This window comes from Salmo trutta, unplaced genomic scaffold (assembly GCF_901001165.1).
Source record: "Salmo trutta unplaced genomic scaffold, fSalTru1.1, whole genome shotgun sequence".
Classification (NCBI taxonomy): Eukaryota; Metazoa; Chordata; class Actinopteri; order Salmoniformes; family Salmonidae; genus Salmo; species Salmo trutta.
Genome location: NW_021822992.1, coordinates 2,207,689 through 2,228,087, shown reverse-complemented (window position 1 = coordinate 2,228,087; position 20,399 = coordinate 2,207,689). Strand labels below are relative to the sequence as shown.

The 20,399-nt window shown below is 44.9% G+C and overlaps 2 protein-coding genes across 5 annotated transcripts in view; one reads left to right on the top strand and one right to left on the bottom strand.

Annotated features, from left to right (window-relative positions):
- zgc:110410 (LFG_like domain-containing protein) overlaps positions 1-20,399 on the bottom strand; it is a 345,300-nt gene that overhangs the window by 301,747 nt on the left and 23,154 nt on the right. The window lies entirely within an intron of this gene.
- LOC115187928 (ankyrin repeat and IBR domain-containing protein 1) overlaps positions 1-20,399 on the top strand; it is a 56,729-nt gene that overhangs the window by 27,035 nt on the left and 9,295 nt on the right. For all 3 annotated transcript variants that reach the window (XM_029746998.1, XM_029746996.1, XM_029746997.1), the window contains exons 5-13: positions 775-892; positions 1,244-1,452; positions 5,449-5,537; positions 5,933-6,077; positions 6,568-6,734; positions 10,071-10,159; positions 11,458-11,588; positions 17,676-17,810; positions 20,223-20,309. In XM_029746998.1, the coding sequence (XP_029602858.1) occupies positions 775-892; positions 1,244-1,452; positions 5,449-5,537; positions 5,933-6,077; positions 6,568-6,734; positions 10,071-10,159; positions 11,458-11,588; positions 17,676-17,810; positions 20,223-20,309 (1,170 nt within the window). The remainder of the gene's footprint in view (positions 1-774; positions 893-1,243; positions 1,453-5,448; positions 5,538-5,932; positions 6,078-6,567; positions 6,735-10,070; positions 10,160-11,457; positions 11,589-17,675; positions 17,811-20,222; positions 20,310-20,399) is intronic.

Genomic DNA, 20,399 nt, shown 5'->3' with positions numbered 1-20,399 from the left:
TCTCTACTGTAGAGAGATACTGTAGTTACCTCACCATGTCTTCAGTCTGGCCCCAGAGGGCATAGAGACAGAGTACACTGCTCTGGACCACAGAGAGGTAGGCTAGATACTAGATATCTCTACTGTAGAGAGATACTGTAGTTATCTCACCATGTCTTCAGTCTGGCCCCAGAGGGCATAGAGGCAGAGTACACTGCTCTGGACCACAGAGAGATACCACTTTACCTTCAGAGGATTTCAGACCCAACCAAGGTCATCTTCAGTGCAACTTAGCAGAAGGTATTTTTCAATACAGGGGACTGTCTTTGACTGCAGTCCAATGTTGTTGTAGGAAATGAGCTGACCACTTGAACAGCCAGGCAGAACTGTCAGCTGCAGGGCTCTTGGCCAAACTACAGAAACATTATTAGTGTTGGAGTCCCATGCATGTGACTGTCCTGCTCTCTTTCTCGTCTCTCTCTCTCTCTCTGTCTCTGTCTGTGTGTCGCTCTCTGTCTCTCTCTTTGTCTGTCTCTCGTCTCTCTGTCTCCTTTCTGTGTCTCTCTGTGTCTCTCTGTGTCTCTCTGTCGCTCTCTGTCTCTGTCTGTTTCTCGTTTCTCTGTCTCTGTTTGTGTCTGTCTGTCTCTCTCTCGTCTCTCCTCTCTCTGTGTCTCTGTTTGTGTCTGTCTGTCTCTCTCTCTCTTGTCTCGTCTGTGTCTCTCTCTCGTCTCTCCTCTCTCTGTGTCTCTGTCTGTGTCTCTCTGTGTCTCTCTGTCTCTCGTTCTCTCTCTCCAGCTATACGAGGGTCTGAGGCCTCAGGAGCTACGTCGTCTGAAGGACATGCTGATAGTGGAGACGGCAGACATGCTGCAGACCCCCCTCTTTACTGCTGAGGCTCTGCTCAGAGCGCATGGTATGGACTACACACACACACACACACACACACACACACACACACACACAACCCCTTTTGTTTTTACACTGCTGCTACTCCCTGTTTATGATCAATGCCTGGTCACTTTACAAATTACCTCGACTAACCTGTACCCCCACGCATTGACTCGGTACCTTTTTCTTCCTGTGCAGACAAAAGACTGGAGTAAATGATTACTTTGCACTAATTTGCAGGTGCTGACCAGATTGTCTCTCTCTCCTGCTGTAGACTGGGACAGAGAGAACCTGCTGGAGGATGTAGTGGAGAGTACAGCCTTCAGACTGTAAAGGTTATTTACCTAACTAGTGTTTTCTATCTCTCCTGCTGTAGACTGGGACAGAGAGAACCTGCTGGAGGCCTGGATGTCTAATGCTCAGGAATGCTGCCAGCGGTCTGGGGTCCACATGCCCAGTGCTCCTCCTAGTGGGTACAACGCCTGGGACACCCTGCCCTCGCCTCGTACCCCCAGGACCACCCGCTCCTCCATCACCTCCCCTGACGAGATCAGCCTCACCCCCGGGGACGACGGTAGAACACTGGTGAGAGCAGGGAACATCGCGAGAGGAGGAGACACATACAGGGAAACACAACACAACTATAATATAATGTGTTGGTCACATACACGTGGTTAGCAGATGTTATTGGGGGTGTAGCTAAATGCTTGTGCTTCCAGCTCCGACAGTGCAGTAATATCTAACAATTAATATCGAACCGTTTCACAACATATATACCCAAAATACACGTAAATCTCTAAGTAAGAAATCGATTAAGAATATATATACATAAGTCAGAGCACATACACACACACACACACACACACACACACACACACACACACACACACACACACTGGTGCTTATAGATTCATCTAATCAAAGACTGGGGGCATCTCAATAGTGTAGAGTATCATGTGTCAGAGATAAGGAACGGAAGCCATGAGTCAGTATTGAGACTTACTCCCAGTTTCATGTGTCAGAGACAAGGAAAGGAAGCCATGAGTCAGTATTGAGACTTACTCCCAGTTTCATGTGTCAGAGACAAGGAAAGGAAGCCATGAGTCAGTATTGAGATTTACTCCCAGTTTCATGTGTCAGAGACAAGGAAAGGAAGCCATGAGTCAGTATTGAGATTTACTCCCAGTTTCATGTGTCAGAGACAAGGAAAGGAAGCCATGAGTCTGTATTGAGATTTACTCCCAGTTTCATGTGTCAGAGACAAGGAAAGGAAGCCATGAGTCAGTATTGAGACTTACTCCCAGTTTCATGTGTCAGAGACAAGGAAAGGAAGCCATGAGGCAGTATTGAGACTTACTCCCAGTTTCATGTGTCAGAGACGAGGAAAGGAAGCCATGAGTCAGTATTGAGACTTACTCCCAGTTTCATGTGTCAGAGACAAGGAAAGGAAGCCATGAGTCAGTATTGAGATTTACTCCCAGTTTCCTACAGAGTCTCTAGTGCTTATTGGGTTGTGTCATGGATCTACCAGACAAATACGATTTGGAGAAAATCACATATAATCTCTGACAGGAAAATGAACTAATAACAATTTATGTCAGACTTTATCAGTAAATCAACTCAGCAGGGGAGTAAACCAGTGAACAGCTCAGCCAGTCCTGAACCTGACTGTTAGGTTATACTGTGTTGTATTGTTCCAGTCCTGAACCTGACTGTTAGGTTATACTGTGTTGTATTGTTCCAGTCCTGAACCTGACTGTTAGGTTATACTGTGTTGTATTGTTCCAGTCCTGAACCTGACTGTTAGGTTATACTGTGTTGTATTGTTCCAGTCCTGAACCTGACTGTTAGGTTATACTGTGTTGTATTATTCCAGTCCTGAACCTGACTGTTAGGTTATACTGTGTTGTATTGTTCCAGTCCTGAACCTGACTGTTAGGTTATACTGTGTTGTATTGTTCCAGTCCTGAACCTAACTGTTAGGTTATACTGTTGTATTGTTCCTGAACCTGACTGTTAGGTTATACTGTGTTGTATTGTTCCAGTCCTGAACCTAACTGTTAGGTTATACTGTTGTATTGTTCCTGAACCTAACTGTTAGGTTATACTGTGTTGTATTGTTCCAGTCCTGAACCTGACTGTTAGGTTATACTGTGTTGTATTGTTCCAGTCCTGAACCTAACTGTTAGGTTATACTGTGTTGTATTGTTCCAGTCCTGAACCTGACTGTTAGGTTATACTGTGTTGTATTGTTCCAGTGAATAGCTAGACCAGTCCTGAACCTGACTGTTAGGTTATACTGTGTTGTATTGTTCCAGTCCTGAACCTGACTGTTAGGTTATACTGTGTTGTATTGTTCCAGTCCTGAACCTGACTGTTAGGTTACACTGTGTTGTATTGTTCCAGTCCTGAACCTGACTGTTAGGTTACACTGTGTTGTATTGTTCCAGTCCTGAACCTAACTGTTAGGTTATACTGTGTTGTATTGTTCCAGTCCTGAACCTGACTGTTAGGTTATACTGTGTTGTATTGTTCCAGTGAATAGCTAGACCAGTCCTGAACCTGACTGTTAGGTTATACTGTGTTCTATTGTTCCAGTCCTGAACCTGACTGTTAGGTTATACTGTGTTGTATTGTTCCAGTCCTGAACCTGACTGTTAGGTTATACTGTGTTGTATTGTTCCAGTCCTGAACCTGACTGTTAGGTTATACTGTGTTGTATTGTTCCAGTCCTGAACCTGACTGTTAGGTTATACTGTGTTGTATTATTCCAGTCCTGAACCTGACTGTTAGGTTATACTGTGTTGTATTGTTCCAGTCCTGAACCTGACTGTTAGGTTATACTGTGTTGTATTGTTCCAGTCCTGAACCTGACTGTTAGGTTATACTGTTGTATTGTTCCTGAACCTGACTGTTAGGTTATACTGTGTTGTATTGTTCCAGTCCTGAACCTAACTGTTAGGTTATACTGTTGTATTGTTCCTGAACCTAACTGTTAGGTTATACTGTGTTGTATTGTTCCAGTCCTGAACCTGACTGTTAGGTTATACTGTGTTGTATTGTTCCAGTCCTGAACCTAACTGTTAGGTTATACTGTGTTGTATTGTTCCAGTCCTGAACCTGACTGTTAGGTTATACTGTGTTGTATTGTTCCAGTGAATAGCTAGACCAGTCCTGAACCTGACTGTTAGGTTATACTGTGTTGTATTGTTCCAGTCCTGAACCTGACTGTTAGGTTATACTGTGTTGTATTGTTCCAGTCCTGAACCTGACTGTTAGGTTACACTGTGTTGTATTGTTCCAGTCCTGAACCTGACTGTTAGGTTATACTGTGTTGTATTGTTCCAGTCCTGAACCTAACTGTTAGGTTATACTGTGTTGTATTGTTCCAGTCCTGAACCTGACTGTTAGGTTACACTGTGTTGTATTGTTCCAGTCCTGAACCTGACTGTTAGGTTACACTGTGTTGTATTGTTCCAGTCCTGAACCTGACTGTTAGGTTATACTGTGTTGTATTGTTCCAGTCCTGAACCTGACTGTTAGGTTATACTGTGTTGTATTGTTCCAGTCCTGAACCTGACTGTTAGGTTACACTGTGTTGTATTGTTCCAGTCCTGAACCTGACTGTTGTGTTGTATTGTTCCAGTCCTGAACCTAACTGTTAGGTTATACTGTGTTGTATTGTTCCAGTCCTGAACCTGACTGTTAGGTTATACTGTGTTGTATTGTTCCAGTGAATAGCTAGACCAGTCCTGAACCTGACTGTTAGGTTACACTGTGTTGTATTGTTCCAGTCCTGAACCTAACTGTTAGGCTACATACTTTGTTGATTGACCAATTCTCTGCTCAAGGGTCCTTTCTGAAGGTTTTAGTAGATGGGATTACAAGCTTCTCTTTCAGAGATCAATACAGTCATTGTTGAATTCCAGTGGGTGCCTCACAGTCCATTGTCCTCTTCAGACTCTACAACAAGGCAGCAGTGTGTGGAGTAGAGTGGGCCTGGGCAATGCATTGTATTTTAATGGGATAGACATTTTGTCAAAAGACATGATGACGTTTTTCTTGGTTGTTCTCCACCATCACAGATAGTCAAGTCTAAAATGTGTATTGGTTAAGAAAGAACTTCCTGTTCACTGTAGCCAGATCCTCAAACTTATCCAAGTAGGATATTTGTGTTTTCAATTTTAATTTGTACTAAACAGAATCTATAATATTGCCTGTCATTCTGTCAGTCTTGTGTTTTCTCTTCTCCTGATGCTCTGACAATCTAAGCAGCTATTTCATTTGTGTTAGTTTTGTAATATATTTTGCTGTAAAGAGACTTTGTAATTCCTGTCAAAATATGTGTTTCCTGTCATTCCTCCGTCCTGTGTTGTTCTCCCTGTGCCTTTTTTGAAAAACAGTTCATAAAGATTGTTGAACAGTTTTTAGATTGTCAAAACATATCTAAGCAGCTATTAAGCCCATGTGAGCTGGGCATCCTTGAAGATGAATGGCACTATATTAATACAATCAATCAATCAATCAATCAATCGATCTGTAAGCATTTACATTGTGTTCTTCTCCCTGTCTCTCTGACAGTGTGGTATCTGCATGTGCCCCCTCTCTATCTTCGAGGAACCAGTTGACATGTCATGTGGTCACGAGTTCTGCCGAGCCTGCTGGGAAGGGTGAGCTTATTCCTTCCATAAAACAATGGCTGCGGCCCAACTGGCACCTTCTATTCCCTACGTAGTGCACTACATGGGGAATAGGGTGCCATTTGGGATGTAGATTGTTTATCTCTGGGGTTTCTTCATTGATTTTAACTTAGTTGTTTTTTCTAGGACTAAGTGTGATTAATAGGGGGAAGATAAACCACTAGTAGGATACTTAACTTTAAGTGTCTGTCTGTCTGTCTGTCTGTCTGTCTGTCTGTCTGTCTGTCTGTCTGTCTGTCTGTCTCTCTGTCTCTCTGTCTCTCTCTCTCTCTCTCTCTGTGTCTCTCTGTCTCTCTGTCTCTCTGTCTCTCTGTCTCTCTGTCTCTCTGTGTGTCTGTATCTCTCTGTCTCTCTGTGTGTGTCAGGTTTCTGAATCTGAAGATCCAGGAGGGGGAGGCTCACAACATCGTCTGCCCGGCGCACGACTGCTTCCATCTGGTTCCTGTGGAGGTCATAGAGAGTGTCGTCTCCAGAGAGATGGACAAGCGCTACCTGCAGTTCGACATCAAGGTACACACACACACACACACACACACACACACACACACACACACACACACACACACACACACACACACACACACACACACACACACACACAGGGGTACACAAGCTACACCTGCAGGCAGGCAAACTGAAAAGAAAGGAAATTATTTATTTAACTTTGAAGGAGGAGAGAAGACATCTACTGCTGTCCCTGACCCTGTCCCAGTACATAGTACACACAGTCTCTGACCCTAACAGCAGGTGGCTAACAGCAGCAGGCGGCTAACAGCAGCAGGCGGCTAACAGCCGCAGGTGGCGCTGGCCCTAACAGCAGGCGGCGCTGGCCCTAACAGCAGGCGGCGCTGTAATGAACCCGTAGTCCTAAGTGGCACAGATGTTACAGTTTAGAAATGTTTCAACTATGTTGCAAAACACTGCTCTCTCTCCCTCAGTTCTGTAGCTAAATATTGATACTGTATTCATGTGTTTTTTTTTAAATGTATTTCCTCCCCAGGCGTTTGTGGAGAACAACCCAGCTATCCGCTGGTGTCCCAAGGCGGGGTGTGAGCGGGCGGTGCGTCTCTCATCTCAGGGTCCAGGTAGCAGCTCCTCGGACCCGTTCAGTCTACCTCTCCTCAGAGCGCCTGCTGTGGACTGTGGCAAGGGACACGTCTTCTGTTGGTTAGTTCTACTCTGATCTTCATACATCAGATTATAAAGGCTTTATAGAGAATTCATATAGGCTTCATAAGCGCTACATGCCTAGTTAAATAAAGATTAAATCAATAAAAAATACATAGGCTGTGGCAAGGGACACCGTTTCCCTGGTCAGTACTGCTGCTCTGTGTTCCATAGGGGTCTTTATATGTGATGCACTTGGAACAACAGCTTATAAAGGCTTTATAGAGCATTGATAAGCACTACATACGTAGATCAGGGACTATCGACTGTGGCAGGGCACACGTCTTCTGCTGCTGTTGTTTGGTCCACAGGGACCATTACATGTGTTAAAAAGGTCAACTAACAGCAGCTTATAAAGGCTTTATAGGCCACTGCATAGGTGCTTCACAGATCATTCATAAGCATTACATGTGCCGTGCGACATTACACATCTCTTTTGTCAGCTGTTCTTTGTCAATAGGGTGAACACACAGATACCGGCCTAAATATACATTTGTAAATTTGCATTTTAAAGTGCAAAGAATGTCTCTGCTGTCAGACTTCTATTTTCATGTAGGCTATGGTGCCCTGCAATATTCACTAACGTACTTAGCAGAAGTTATTTAACCACTTTAGTTCTTCTCTTGCTGTTAATGTTAACTCACCTGTTTCTCCTCAGAGAATAGGATTAGAATATACATGTATACATTAGCGGTGTGAACATTTAAAACCTTTAAATGAAATTGGGATCGTTCATGGTAAGAAAAATCCCTAACAGAAAAATGCTTTTTTCTGTTTGGTTCACCACAAAATGTAAATCCCAGCTGGCTGGTCTGCTCTTTCTCTTCGCTCACGATGCCAGTGTGTGTTCAGTCTGTTGCGTGTAGAATATCCTAGCATATTAATTGATGACTGGCCCTGCTTTACTGAGTGTGCATACTGTCATCAAGGCAAAGGGTGGCTTACTTTGAAGAATCTACAATATATAATATACACTTTTTTTGATTACTACATGATTCCATATGTGTTATTTCATCATTTTGGTGTCTTTACTATTATTCTACAATGTAGAAAATAGTAAAAAATAAAGAAAAACCCTTGAATGAGTAGGTGTGTCCTAACGTTTGACTGGTTCTGTAGGTATGTACGGCAGGACCAAATCGGAGACATCGGTAGGAGCAGGTCCATGTAATGCGTTGTAGGTTAGCAGTAATACCTTTATCAGCTACTAGCCTTAACAAGACAGTATCAAAAATACATTTAGGATTGTTTTTATTCTCCTCATTCAGGTTGTAAAAGTAGGCTGATCAGGCAGCAGTGAGGGCTCTTCGATACTGCACGGTACTGTCTTTCCAAGCTAGTCGGAAGACTTCAAATTTGGTGGAGCGCCATTTCCGTTCCAATTTTCTGGAAGCTTGCTTCAGGACTCTGGTATTTTCTGCATACAAGGCAGCTAGTTTCTTTGCGAGGTTAAGTTTAGACCCTCGGTTAGGTGATTAACTGATTTTTGTACTCCGACGTCCTTGGGTAGGTGGAGGGAGTCTGGAAGGGCATCTAGGAATTCTCAGACAATCTTTGGGTTGTCTGAGAATTTATAGTGTGGCTTTCGATAATCCTTGGTTGGGGTGTAAGTGAATTATTTTGTTGCAAATGTAATAAGATGGTTGTCTGATAGTCCAGGATTAAGCTGAATCAACTGGGGTTTGATTGAAAATCTACAGGAGGGTAGCACTCCAGGACCAGGGTTGGAGAGCCCTGTCCTATCAGATATCTTAGCAACATGTTTATCTAGTCAGCCAACTAGCATAGTAGCTAATAACGCCACAGATGAAAGGGTTAGTTATCATAGTCTTTGATAGTAGCTAATAACGCCACAGATGAAAGGGTTAGTTATCATAGTCTTTGATAGTAGCTAATAACGCCACAGATGAAAGGGTTAGTTATCATAGTCTTTGATAGTAGCTAATAACGCCACAGATGAAAGGGTTAGTTATCATAGTCTTTGATAGTAGCTAATAACGCCACAGATGAAAGGGTTAGTTATCATAGTCTTTGATAGTAGCTAATAACGCCACAGATGAAAGGGTTAGTTATCATAGTCTTTGATAGTAGCTAATATAGCTAGTTAGATAACATCAACGGGACTGTAGTGGTGTTAATTGGGGCCTGTTCATTGCATTTAAAAAATTATATGTTCAGGTAACTGCCGAAGTAAAAGAAACCCCAACATAAAGTGTTTTAATGGGGCGTTGGGCCATCACCAGCCTCCAGAACACCTTCAATGAACCTTGGCATAGATTCTACAAGTGTCTGGAACTCTATTGGAGGGATGCCACTCCAGTCTTCCACAATAAATTCCATCATTTGGTTGATGGTGGTGGAAAACGCCGTCTCAGGTGCCGCTTCAGAATCTCCCATAAGTGTTCAATTGGCTTGAGATCTGGTGACACACACACACACACACACACACACACACACACACACACACACACACACACACACACACTGAGATCTCTTCTAGCCATGGTAGACAAAATAATGGGCAACTGGGCATTTTTATACCTGACCCTAAACATGATGTGGAAGCACCTGCTTTCAATATACTCTCTCTCCCTCATTTACTCAAGTGTTTCCTTTCTTTTGGCAGTTACATGTATATATTTATTCTTGTTATTTTTCTAAATGTTTCATATTTCAAGTTATTACACATTTCATGATTTAGAATGTCAGATGACTTCATACAATTTGACATTTATATGGGTCAGGTACATTCAAGGTCAAGGACGTTTCTACATTGTTCAAAGGCAGTGCTTTTCAATCTTGGTCCAGGGGACCCAACGGGGCGCACACCCCCGCCCCGCCCCCGCACACCTCCAGCCCCGCCCCCGCACACCCTCAGCACCGCCCCCGCACAACCCCAGCCCCGCCCCCACACACCCCACCGCCCCCACACACCCCCAGCCCCAATGAGAGGTTCGATATAGACCTAGGGATCTCACAGTGTTTTGATTCTGTATTCTATCCTGTCTAGTCATTAGATTATATTAGTGGTATGAGCAGTAAGACATCTCTTACAATCTTGTTAGAACACAGAGATGTTTTGATTCTGCATTCTAATGTCTACTCCTTTCATGTCTGTGGTAGTCTGAGTAATGCTTAGGATGTGTTCCCAGACAGAACATAAACAGACAGTATGATGTGTCTGGAGGGTAAAGTCGTCTGTCTTTCTGTCTGTCTGTCTGTCTGTCTGTCTGTCTGTCTGTCTGTCTGTCTGTCTGTCTGTCTGTCTGTCTGTCTGTCTGTCTGTCTGTCTGTCTGTCTGTCTGTCTGTCTGTCTGTCTGTCTGTCTGTCTCCAGGGAGTGCCAGGGAGAAGCCCATGAACCATGCGACTGCCAGACATGGAAGATGTGGCTGGCTGAAGTTACTGAGATGAGACCCCAAGAATGTAAGCATCTCTACTATTGATGGATTCGTTTTCTAAAGGAAAACCCAGCGGACTTCTTCATCTGTTTTTGTTGTTGTTGTTGTGCATCTCTTGCTCTTTTACCTCAGTAGACTGTTGATACCTCTTCACATACTAAATATGGCTTCTGTCCTTCATTACACATTACAACAATGTCCTTTGACAGAAGCAGAAATGTGGAATCAGTCACAGACGCTCTATTTATGAAAGCCGTTCAGTCACCCAAACAGCTTCCTACTGAGGGAGCCACAACTCCAAAATGTTTGTTTCCTGTGTGATGATATGGACACGTTGTCTTTTAGAAATCAAATAATCCCAAAACTAATTCAGCTGTATCAAGTCAGTGCTGCTAGGCTTGATATCTACCATCCGTTGATGGACCGTTCAACTTCATGGACTCAAATGTCACCCTATTCTCTTTATAGTGCACTACTTTTGACTTGAGCCCTATATAGGGAATAGGATGCAATTTGGGACTCAGCCCTGCTCACATCACCACTTCAGATGCTAGCTACAGGCAACACCAGGTTTCAGATGCTAGCTACGGACAACACCAGGTTTCAGATGCTAGCTACGGACAACACCAGGTTTCAGATGCTAGCTACGGACAACACCAGGTTTCAGATGCTAGCTACAGGCAACACCAGGTTTCAGATGCTAGCTACGGGCAACACCAGGTTTCAGATGCTAGCTACAGGCAACACTAGGTTTCAGATGCTAGCTACGGGCAACACTAGGTTTCAGATGCTAGCTACGGGCAACACTAGGTTTCAGATGCTAGCTACAGGCAACACTAGGATTCAGATGCTAGCTACAGGCAACACCAGGTTTCAGGCAGGAATAAAAGGTGTTATTGTTGTGCTTTGAAACCAGTTTCCCTGGGTGCTTTTGTTCAGGCTTTAAAAGCTGTCACGGTTCCATTCTGTTCAGTCAGTGATTTTTCTCAAAAGTTACCCTATTCCCTACATAAGGCTCTGGTCAAAAGTAGTATACTATGTGCCCTATGTACCCTGGTCAAAAGTAGTGTACTATATAGGGAATAGGGTGCCAATTAGGATGCTACCAGAGAATAAAGACGCAGTGTTTCAATAGCAGCGATTACCGTCAGGTTGAATGGGCTATTAGAGAGGAAAAAACACACACACACACACACACACACACACACACACACACACACACACTAGGTTGTAGGAACACTACCACTTTTCCCCCTCTCTGAATGCTGAGCTGTGGAATGAGTCGTGTCCAGTTATCGGTCTGTTGTTGTTTTCCCTGGGAAGTGGCTGGTGTGAGTGAAGCCTATGAAGATGCAGCCAACTGCTTGTGGTTACTGTCAAACGCCAAACCCTGCGCCAACTGCAAGTCCCCTATTCAGAAGAACGAAGGCTGCAACCACATGCAGTGTGCTAAGGTAGGTAGGCCACAGTGTCTTGGATTGAGTACCAAATGGCACCCTACTCCCTATATATAGTGCACTACTTTTGACCTGAGTCTATGGGGCCCTAGTCAGAAGTAGTGCACTAAATAGGGAATAGGGAGCCGGTTGGGAGGATATCTATCTGAGGAATGTTATAATTAAGCAATAAGGCCTGAGGGGGTGTGGTATATTGCCAATATACCACGGCTAAGGGCTGTTCTTATGTACGACACAACGCAGAGTGCCTGGACACAGCCCTTACCTGTGGTATATTGGCCATATATCACAAACCTCCGAGGTGCCTTATTGCTATTATAAACTGGTTACCAACTTAATTAGAGGTAGTAAAAATAAATGTTTTGTCATACCCGTGGCATACGGTCTGATATACAACGACTGTCAGCCAATCAGCATTCAGTGCTGGAACCACCCAGTTTATAATGTTAGATACGCCAGGGAATGTATTTGAGGACCTAGAGTTATCTGGGAAATGTTGTCAGGGGAAAGTAGGGCAACTCTGACGGTGTGGCGCTCTGACGGTGCGGCGCTCTGACGGTGTAGGCGCTCTGACGGTGCGGCGCTCTGACGGTGTAGGCGCTCTAAGGGTCTAATCGCATTAACCCTTTGAAACTCGGATCTCTCTTTTATATACAGTGGCTTTCTGAAAGTATTCAGACCCCTTGACTTCTTCCACATTTTTGTTACGTTACAGCCTTATTCTAAAATTGATTATATTCATTTTTTTCCCTCGTCAATCTACACGCAATACCCCATAATGACCTAGCAATTAAACAAGATTCTTCCTAGAGCTGGCCGCCCGGCCAAACTGAGTAATCGTGGGAGAAGGGCCTTGGTCAGGGAGGTGACCAAGAACCCAGTTATCACTCTGACAGAGCTCCAGAGTTCCTCTATGGAGATGGGAGAACCTTCCAGAAGGACAACCATCTCGGCAGCACTCCACCAATCAGGCCTTTATGGTAGAGTGGCCAGACGGACGAAACTCCTCAGTTAAAGGTACATGACGGCCCGCTTGGAGTTTGCCAAAAGGCACCTAAAGGACTCTCAGACCATGAGATACAAGATTCTCTGGTCTGATGAAACCAAGATTACTCTTTGCCCTGAATGCTAAGCATCACGTCTAGAGGAAACCTGGCACCATCCCTACATTAAAGCGTGGTGGTAGAATTATGCTGTGGGTATGTTTTACAGCGGCAGGGACTGGGAGACTAGTCAGGATCGAGGGAAAGCTGAACGGAGCAAAGTACAAAGAGATCCTTGATGAAGGAGCGCTCAGGACCTCAGACTGGGTCGAAGGTTCACCTTCCAACAGGACAACGACCCTAAGCACACAGCCAAGACAACGCAGGAGTGGCTTTGGGACAAGTCTCTGAATGTCCTTGAGTGGTCCAGCCAGAGCCTGGACTTGAACCCGATCTAACATTTATGGAGACACTTGAATATAGCTGTGCAGTGACGCTCCCAATCCAACCTGACAGAGCTTGAGAGGATCTGCAGAGAAGAATGGGTGAAACTCCCCAAATACAGGTGTGCCAAGCTTGTAGCGCCATACCCAAGAAGACTTGAGGCTGTAATCGCTGCCAAAAGGTGCTTCAACAAAGTACTGAGTAAAGGGTCTGAATAGTTACGTAAATGTGATATTTGATATTATGTGATTATTATTTGAACTACATTTGCAAAAAGAATTTGACCTGTTTTTGCTTTGTCATTATGAGGTATATTGTATGTAGATTGACAAGTGAAAAAAAAACAATTTAATTAATTTTATAATAAGGCTGTAACGTAACATAATGTGGAAGAAGTCAAGAGGTCTGAATACTTTCTGAATGTACTGCACCTTCAGAATGTATTCATACCCCTTGACTTATTCCACATTTTGTTGTATTACAGGCTGAATTCAAAATTGATTAAATATGTTTTTCTCAACCCCTCTACACACAATACCCCTTAATGACAAAGTGAAAACATGTTTTTAGAAATGTTTGCAAATTGATTGCAAATGAAATATTTAAATTTGATATTTCTGTAAGTATTCATGCCCCTGAGTCACATATTAGAATCTCCTTTGGCAGTTATTACAGCTGTGAGGCTTTCTGGGTAAGTCTCTAAGACCTTTACACACCTTGATTGTACAATATTTGCACATTATTCTTTTAAAAAAATTCTTCAAGCTCTGTCAAGTTGGTTGTTAATCATTGCTAGACAGCCATTTTCAAGTCTTGCCATAGATATTCAAGCTGATTTTTAAGTCAAAACTGTGACTAGGCTACTCCAACAGCCAATTAAAACATGTCTCACGTTCTCACATTCTACACAACCAGAAACGAGAGAGGAGATCTGTCACTAGGCCTAAATCACATCCACCAGGGCTGCTCTGCTGTAGCTGAACGAGATGAATGGTTATGTTGAGAGTAGAGAGACACGGGCCTTGGGGACTGTCGTCAGCTATGTACTAGCCTGAGGGCTGTAGTGACAGGTCTGTTGTACTACATGATGTTGTAGGGCTGTAGTGACAGGTCTGTTGTACTACATGATGTTGTAGGGCTGTAGTGACAGGTCTGTTGTACTACATGATGTTGTAGGGCTGTAGTGACAGGTCTGTTGTACTACATGATGTTGTAGGGCTGTAGTGACAGGTCTGTTGTACTACATGATGTTGTAGGGCTGTAGTGACAGGTCTGTTGTACTACATGATGTTGTAGGGCTGTAGTGACAGGTCTGTTGTACTACATGATGTTGTAGGGCTGTAGTGACAGGTCTGTTGTACTACATGATGTTGTAGGGTTGTAGTGACAGGCCAGGGGGACTACATGATGTTGTAGGGCTGTAGTGACAGGCCTGTTGTACTACATGATGTTGTAGGGCTGTAGTGACAGGTCTGTTGTACTACATGATGTTGTAGGGCTGTAGTGACAGGTCTGTTGTACTACATGATGTTGTAGGGCTGTAGTGACAGGCCTGTTGTACTACATGATGTTGTAGGGCTGTAGTGACAGGTCTGTTGTACTACATGATGTTGTAGGGCTGTAGTGACAGGTCTGTTGTACTACATGATGTTGTAGGGCTGTAGTGACAGGCCTGTTGTACTACATGATGTTGTAGGGCTGTAGTGACAGGTCTGTTGTACTACATGATGTTGTAGGGCTGTAGTGACAGGTCTGTTGTACTACATGATGTTGTAGGGCTGTAGTGACAGGTCTGTTGTACTACATGATGTTGTAGGGCTGTAGTGACAGGCCTGTTGTACTACATGATGTTGTAGGGCTGTAGTGACAGGTCTGTTGTACTACATGATGTTGTAGGGCTGTAGTGACAGGTCTGTTGTACTACGTGATGTTGTAGGGCTGTAGTGACAGGCCTGTTGTACTACATGATGTTGTAGGGCTGTAGTGACAGGCCTGTTGTACTACATGATGTTGTAGGGCTGTAGTGACAGGCCTGTTGTACTACATGATGTTGTAGGGCTGTAGTGACAGGTCTGTTGTACTACATGATGTTGTAGGGCTGTAGTGACAGGTCTGTTGTACTACATGATGTTGTAGGGCTGTAGTGACAGGCCTGTTGTACTACATGATGTTGTAGGGCTGTAGTGACAGGCCTGTTGTACTACATGATGTTGTAGGGCTGTAGTGACAGGCCTGTTGTACTACATGATGTTGTAGGGCTGTAGTGACAGGCCTGTTGTACTACATGATGTTGTAGTTCTCTATCTCTCTCTGTCTCTCTCTGTCTCTCTCTCTCTCTCTCTCTCTCTCTCTCTCTCTCTGTTTCTCTCTCTCTCTTCTCTCTGTTTCTCTCTCTCTCTCTCTCTCTGTTTCTCTCTCTCTCTCTCTCTCTGTTTCTCTCTCTCTCTTCTCTCTCTGTTTCTCTCTCTCTTCTCTCTGTTTCTCTCTCTCTCTGTTACTCTCTCTCTTCTCTCTCTGTTTCTCTCTCTCTCTCTCTCTCTCTCTCTGTCAGTCACTATATACTATAGATTATCTTGAGTGTCGTCCAAGTCCTGTCTCCTCAGGACAACAGCGGTTTCAGCAGTTGGCTTTGTGTTTCACTTTCCTTTTTACATTGTCACCACACCAGACAGCAAAGCAGTGTTTCTAGTGGGAATGACCGAGGGCTGAATAGGACTGGAAATCATGTTGAAAGGTAGTAGTGTTTGGTGGTTTTAACTCTTGTCGAACATTTCCCCCAGATGGATAGATCTGTATGCAGTGTGTAAACGGATGGAGTGTCTCCCTGGTGACAGATCAAAAGAACACATAGAGGACCATTGATTAGTTTTAAGCCACAGGGGAAAACTCTTGTTCAGTCCGCGTTCCAGCAACCTCTGAGCTTCAGGCCAGCTATCTTTGGCCGGCTCCCTTATGGGTCCCAGGCTTTAGAGGTTAGGGCCTTGCTATTTCCTGCTACTGACTGACTACCTTTAGCCATGCTAGAGGTTAGGGCCTTGCTATTTCCTGCTACTGACTGACTACCTTTAGCCATGCCAGAGGTTAGGGCCTTGGTATTTCCTGCTACTGACTGACTACCTTTAGCCATGCCAGAGGTTAGGGCCTTGGTATTTCCTGCTACTGACTGACTACCTTTAGCCATGCCAGAGGTTAGGGCCTTGCTATTTCCTGCTACTGACTGACTACCTTTAGCCATGCCAGAGGTTAGGGCCTTGCTATTTCCTGCTACTGACTGACTACCTTTAGCCATGCCAGAGGTTAGGGCCTTTGTATTTCCTGCTACTGTCTGACTACCTTTAGCCATGCCAGAGGTTAGGGCCTTTGTATTTCCTGCTACCGACTGACTACCTTTAGCCATGCCAGAGGTTAGGGCCTTGGTATTTCCTGCTACTGACTGACTACCTTTAGCCATGCCAGAGGTTAGGGCCTTTGTATTTCCTGCTACCGACTGACTACCTTTAGCCATGCCAGAAGTTAGGGCCTTGGTATTTCCTGCTACTGACTGACTACCTTTAGCCATGCCAGAGGTTAGGGCCTTGCTATTTCCTGCTACCGACTGACTACCTTTAGCCATGCCAGAAGTTAGGGCCTTGGTATTTCCTGCTACTGACTGACTACCTTTAGCCATGCCAGAAGTTAGGGCCTTGGTATTTCCTGCTACTGTCTGACTACCTTTAGCCATGCCAGAGGTTAGGGCCTTGCTATTTCCTGCTACTGACTGACTACCTTTAGCCATGCCAGAAGTTAGGGCCTTGCTATTTCCTGCTACTGACTGACTACCTTTAGCCATGCCAGAAGTTAGGGCCTTGGTATTTCCTGCTACTGTCTGACTACCTTTAGCCATGCCAGAGGTTAGGGCCTTGCTATTTCCTGCTACTGACTGACTACCTTTAGCCATGCCAGAAGTTAGGGCCTTGCTATTTCCTGCTACTGACTGACTACCTTTAGCCATGCCAGAGGTTAGGGCCTTGGTATTTCCTGCTACTGTCTGACTACCTTTAGCCATGCCAGAGGTTAGGGCCTTGCTATTTCCTGCTACTGACTGACTACCTTTAGCCATGCCAGAGGTTAGGGCCTTGGTATTTCCTGCTACTGTCTGACTACCTTTAGCCATGCCAGAGGTTAGGGCCTTGCTATTTCCTGCTACTGACTGACTACCTTTAGCCATGCCAGAAGTTAGGGCCTTGCTATTTCCTGCTACTGACTGACTACCTTTAGCCATGCCAGAAGTTAGGGCCTTGGTATTTCCTGCTACTGTCTGACTACCTTTAGCCATGCCAGAGGTTAGGGCCTTGCTATTTCCTGCTACTGACTGACTACCTTTAGCCATGCCAGAAGTTAGGGCCTTGCTATTTCCTGCTACTGACTGACTACCTTTAGCCATGCCAGAGGTTAGGGCCTTGGTATTTCCTGCTACTGTCTGACTACCTTTAGCCATGCCAGAAGTTAGGGCCTTGGTATTTCCTGCTACTGTCTGACTACCTTTAGCCATGCCAGAAGTTAGGGCCTTGCTATTTCCTGCTACTGACTGACTACCTTTAGCCATGCCAGAGGTTAAGGCCTTGCTATTTCCTGCTACTGTCTGACTACCTCCTCATCCGTCTTTCCCTCTCTGCAGTGTAAGTATGACTTCTGCTGGATCTGTCTGGAGGAATGGAAGAAGCACAGCTCGTCTACTGGAGGATACTATCGCTGTACCCGCTATGAGGTCATCAACCAGGTGGAGGAGCAGAACAAAGACATGACTGTGGAGGTGTGGAACACACACACACACACACACACCACACACACCACACCACACACACACCCACACACACACCACACCACACACACACACACACACACACACACACACACACACACTCTAGGCTTCAGAGAGAAACTCAGTGACAGTCCACCTCCATCACAGATGACCAGAGGGTCATCAACCTGTTGGTAATGTACTTCTGCAGTACACCTTTGTCCTGTGTTATATTCCTGTACTCCACTCAACAAGACCAGCCCTGCCAGGGAGAGATGAGAGACTGGAGGCAATAAGAATCGCTTGTTTAGTCATTGCTGGCAGAGCACACTGTGGCTGGCTGAATCGACACCCTATCACCTATCCTCATAGGCTCTGGTTAAAAGTAGTGCACTATATAGGGATTATGATGCCATTTGGGACACACTGTGAGTCTAGAGACTAGAGTGGGAGTCTGGAGGCTAGAGCGGGGTGGGGAAACGTTTTGTCTGGAGACTAGAGAGGGGTGGGGAAACGTTTTTGTCTGGAGGCTAGAGAGGGGTGGGGAAACGTTTTGTCTGGAGACTAGAGAGGGGTGGGGAAACGTTTTGTTTGGAGGCTAGAGAGGGGGTGGGAAATGTTTTGTTTGGAGGCTAGAGAGCGGTGGGGAAACGTTTTGTCTGGAGGCTAGAGCGGGGTGGGGAAACGTTTTGTCTGGAGGCTAGAGCGGGGTGGGGAAACGTTTTGTCTGGAGGCTAGAGCGGGGTGGGGAAACGTTTTGTCTGGAGACTAGAGCGGGGTGGGGAAACGTTTTGTCTGGAGACTAGAGCGGGGTGGGGAAACGTTTTGTCTGGAGGCTAGAGCGGGGTGGGGAAACGTTTTGTCTGGAGGCTAGAGCGGGGTGGGGAAACGTTTTGTCTGGAGGCTAGAGCGGGGTGGGGAAACGTTTTGTCTGGAGGCTAGAGCGGGGTGGGGAAACGTTTTGTCTGGAGACTAGAGAGGGGTGGGGAAACGTTTTGTCTGGAGGCTAGAGCGGGGTGGGGAAATATAAAATATAGGTCCATTATAATTGAAATAAATATATAGATCCATTATAATTTATATAAATATATAGGTCCGTTATAATTTATATAAATATATAGGTCCATTATAAATGTATAGGTCCTTTATAATTGATATAAATGTATAGGTCCGTTATAAGCTATAGAAATGTATAGTTCTGTTATAATCTATATAAATGTAAAGGTCCGTTAGAATTTCTTCATACTTTCAATCTAGTTTTAGACAGTCGGGTAGAGTCTTTTATTTTTTTATTTTTTATTTTTTTTACTCAAACCTCCCGGATCAGGATTAAATGGGCTCGCGGGCCGTAGTTTACCCAACTCTGGACCAGAGGTAACACTGACTGACAGGGAACTATCAGGGTACTGAGTTTAGAGACCAGAGGTAACACTGTCTGACTGGGAACTATCAGGGTACTGAGTTTAGAGACCAGAGGTAACACTGTCTGACAGGAACTATCAGGATACTGAGGTTAGAGACCAGAGGTAACACTGTCTGACAGGGAACTATCAGGGTACTGAGTTTAGAGACCAGAGGAAACACTGTCTGACAGGGAACTATCAGGGTACTGAGTTTAGAGACCAGAGGTAACACTGTCTGACAGGGAACTATCAGGGTACTGAGTTTAGAGACCAGAGGTAACACTGTCTGACAGGGAACTATCAGGATACTGAGTTTAGAGACCAGAGGAAACACTGTCTGACAGGGAACTATCAGGGTACTGAGTTTAGAGACCAGAGGTAACACTGTCTGACAGGGAACTATCAGGGTACTGAGGTTAGAGACCAGAGGTAACACTGTCTGTCTGACAGGGAACTATCAGGATACTGAGTTTAGAGACCAGAGGTAACACTGTCTGACTGGGAACTATCAGGGTACTGAGGTTAGAGACCAGAGGTAACACTGTCTGTCTGACAGGGAACTATCAGGGTACTGAGTTTAGAGACCAGAGGTAACACTGTCTGACAGGGAACTATCAGGGTACTGAGTTTAGAGACCAGAGGTAACACTGTCTGACTGGGAACTATCAGGGTACTGAGTTTAGAGGCCAGAGGTAACACTGTCTGACAGGGAACTATCAGGATACTGAGTTTAGAGACCAGAGGTAACACTGTCTGACAGGGAACTATCAGGGTACTGAGTTTAGAGACCAGAGGAAACACTGTCTGACAGGGAACTATCAGGGTACTGAGGTTAGAGACCAGAGGTAACACTGTCTGACTGGGAACTATCAGGGTACTGAGGTTAGAGACCAGAGGTAACACTGTCTGACAGGGAACTATCAGGATACTGAGTTTAGAGACCAGAGGTAACACTGTCTGACAGGGAACTATCAGGGTACTGAGGTTAGAGACCAGAGGTAACACTGTCTTGTCGTTGCAGGCTGAGAAGAAGCATAAGGGCTTCCAGGAACTGGACCGCTTTATGCACTACTACACCCGCTTCAAGAACCATGAACACAGCTACCAGGTAAGAACTGGACCACTACCAGAACCATGAACACAGCTACCAGGTAAGAACTGGACCACTACCAGAACCATGAACACAGCTACCAGGTAA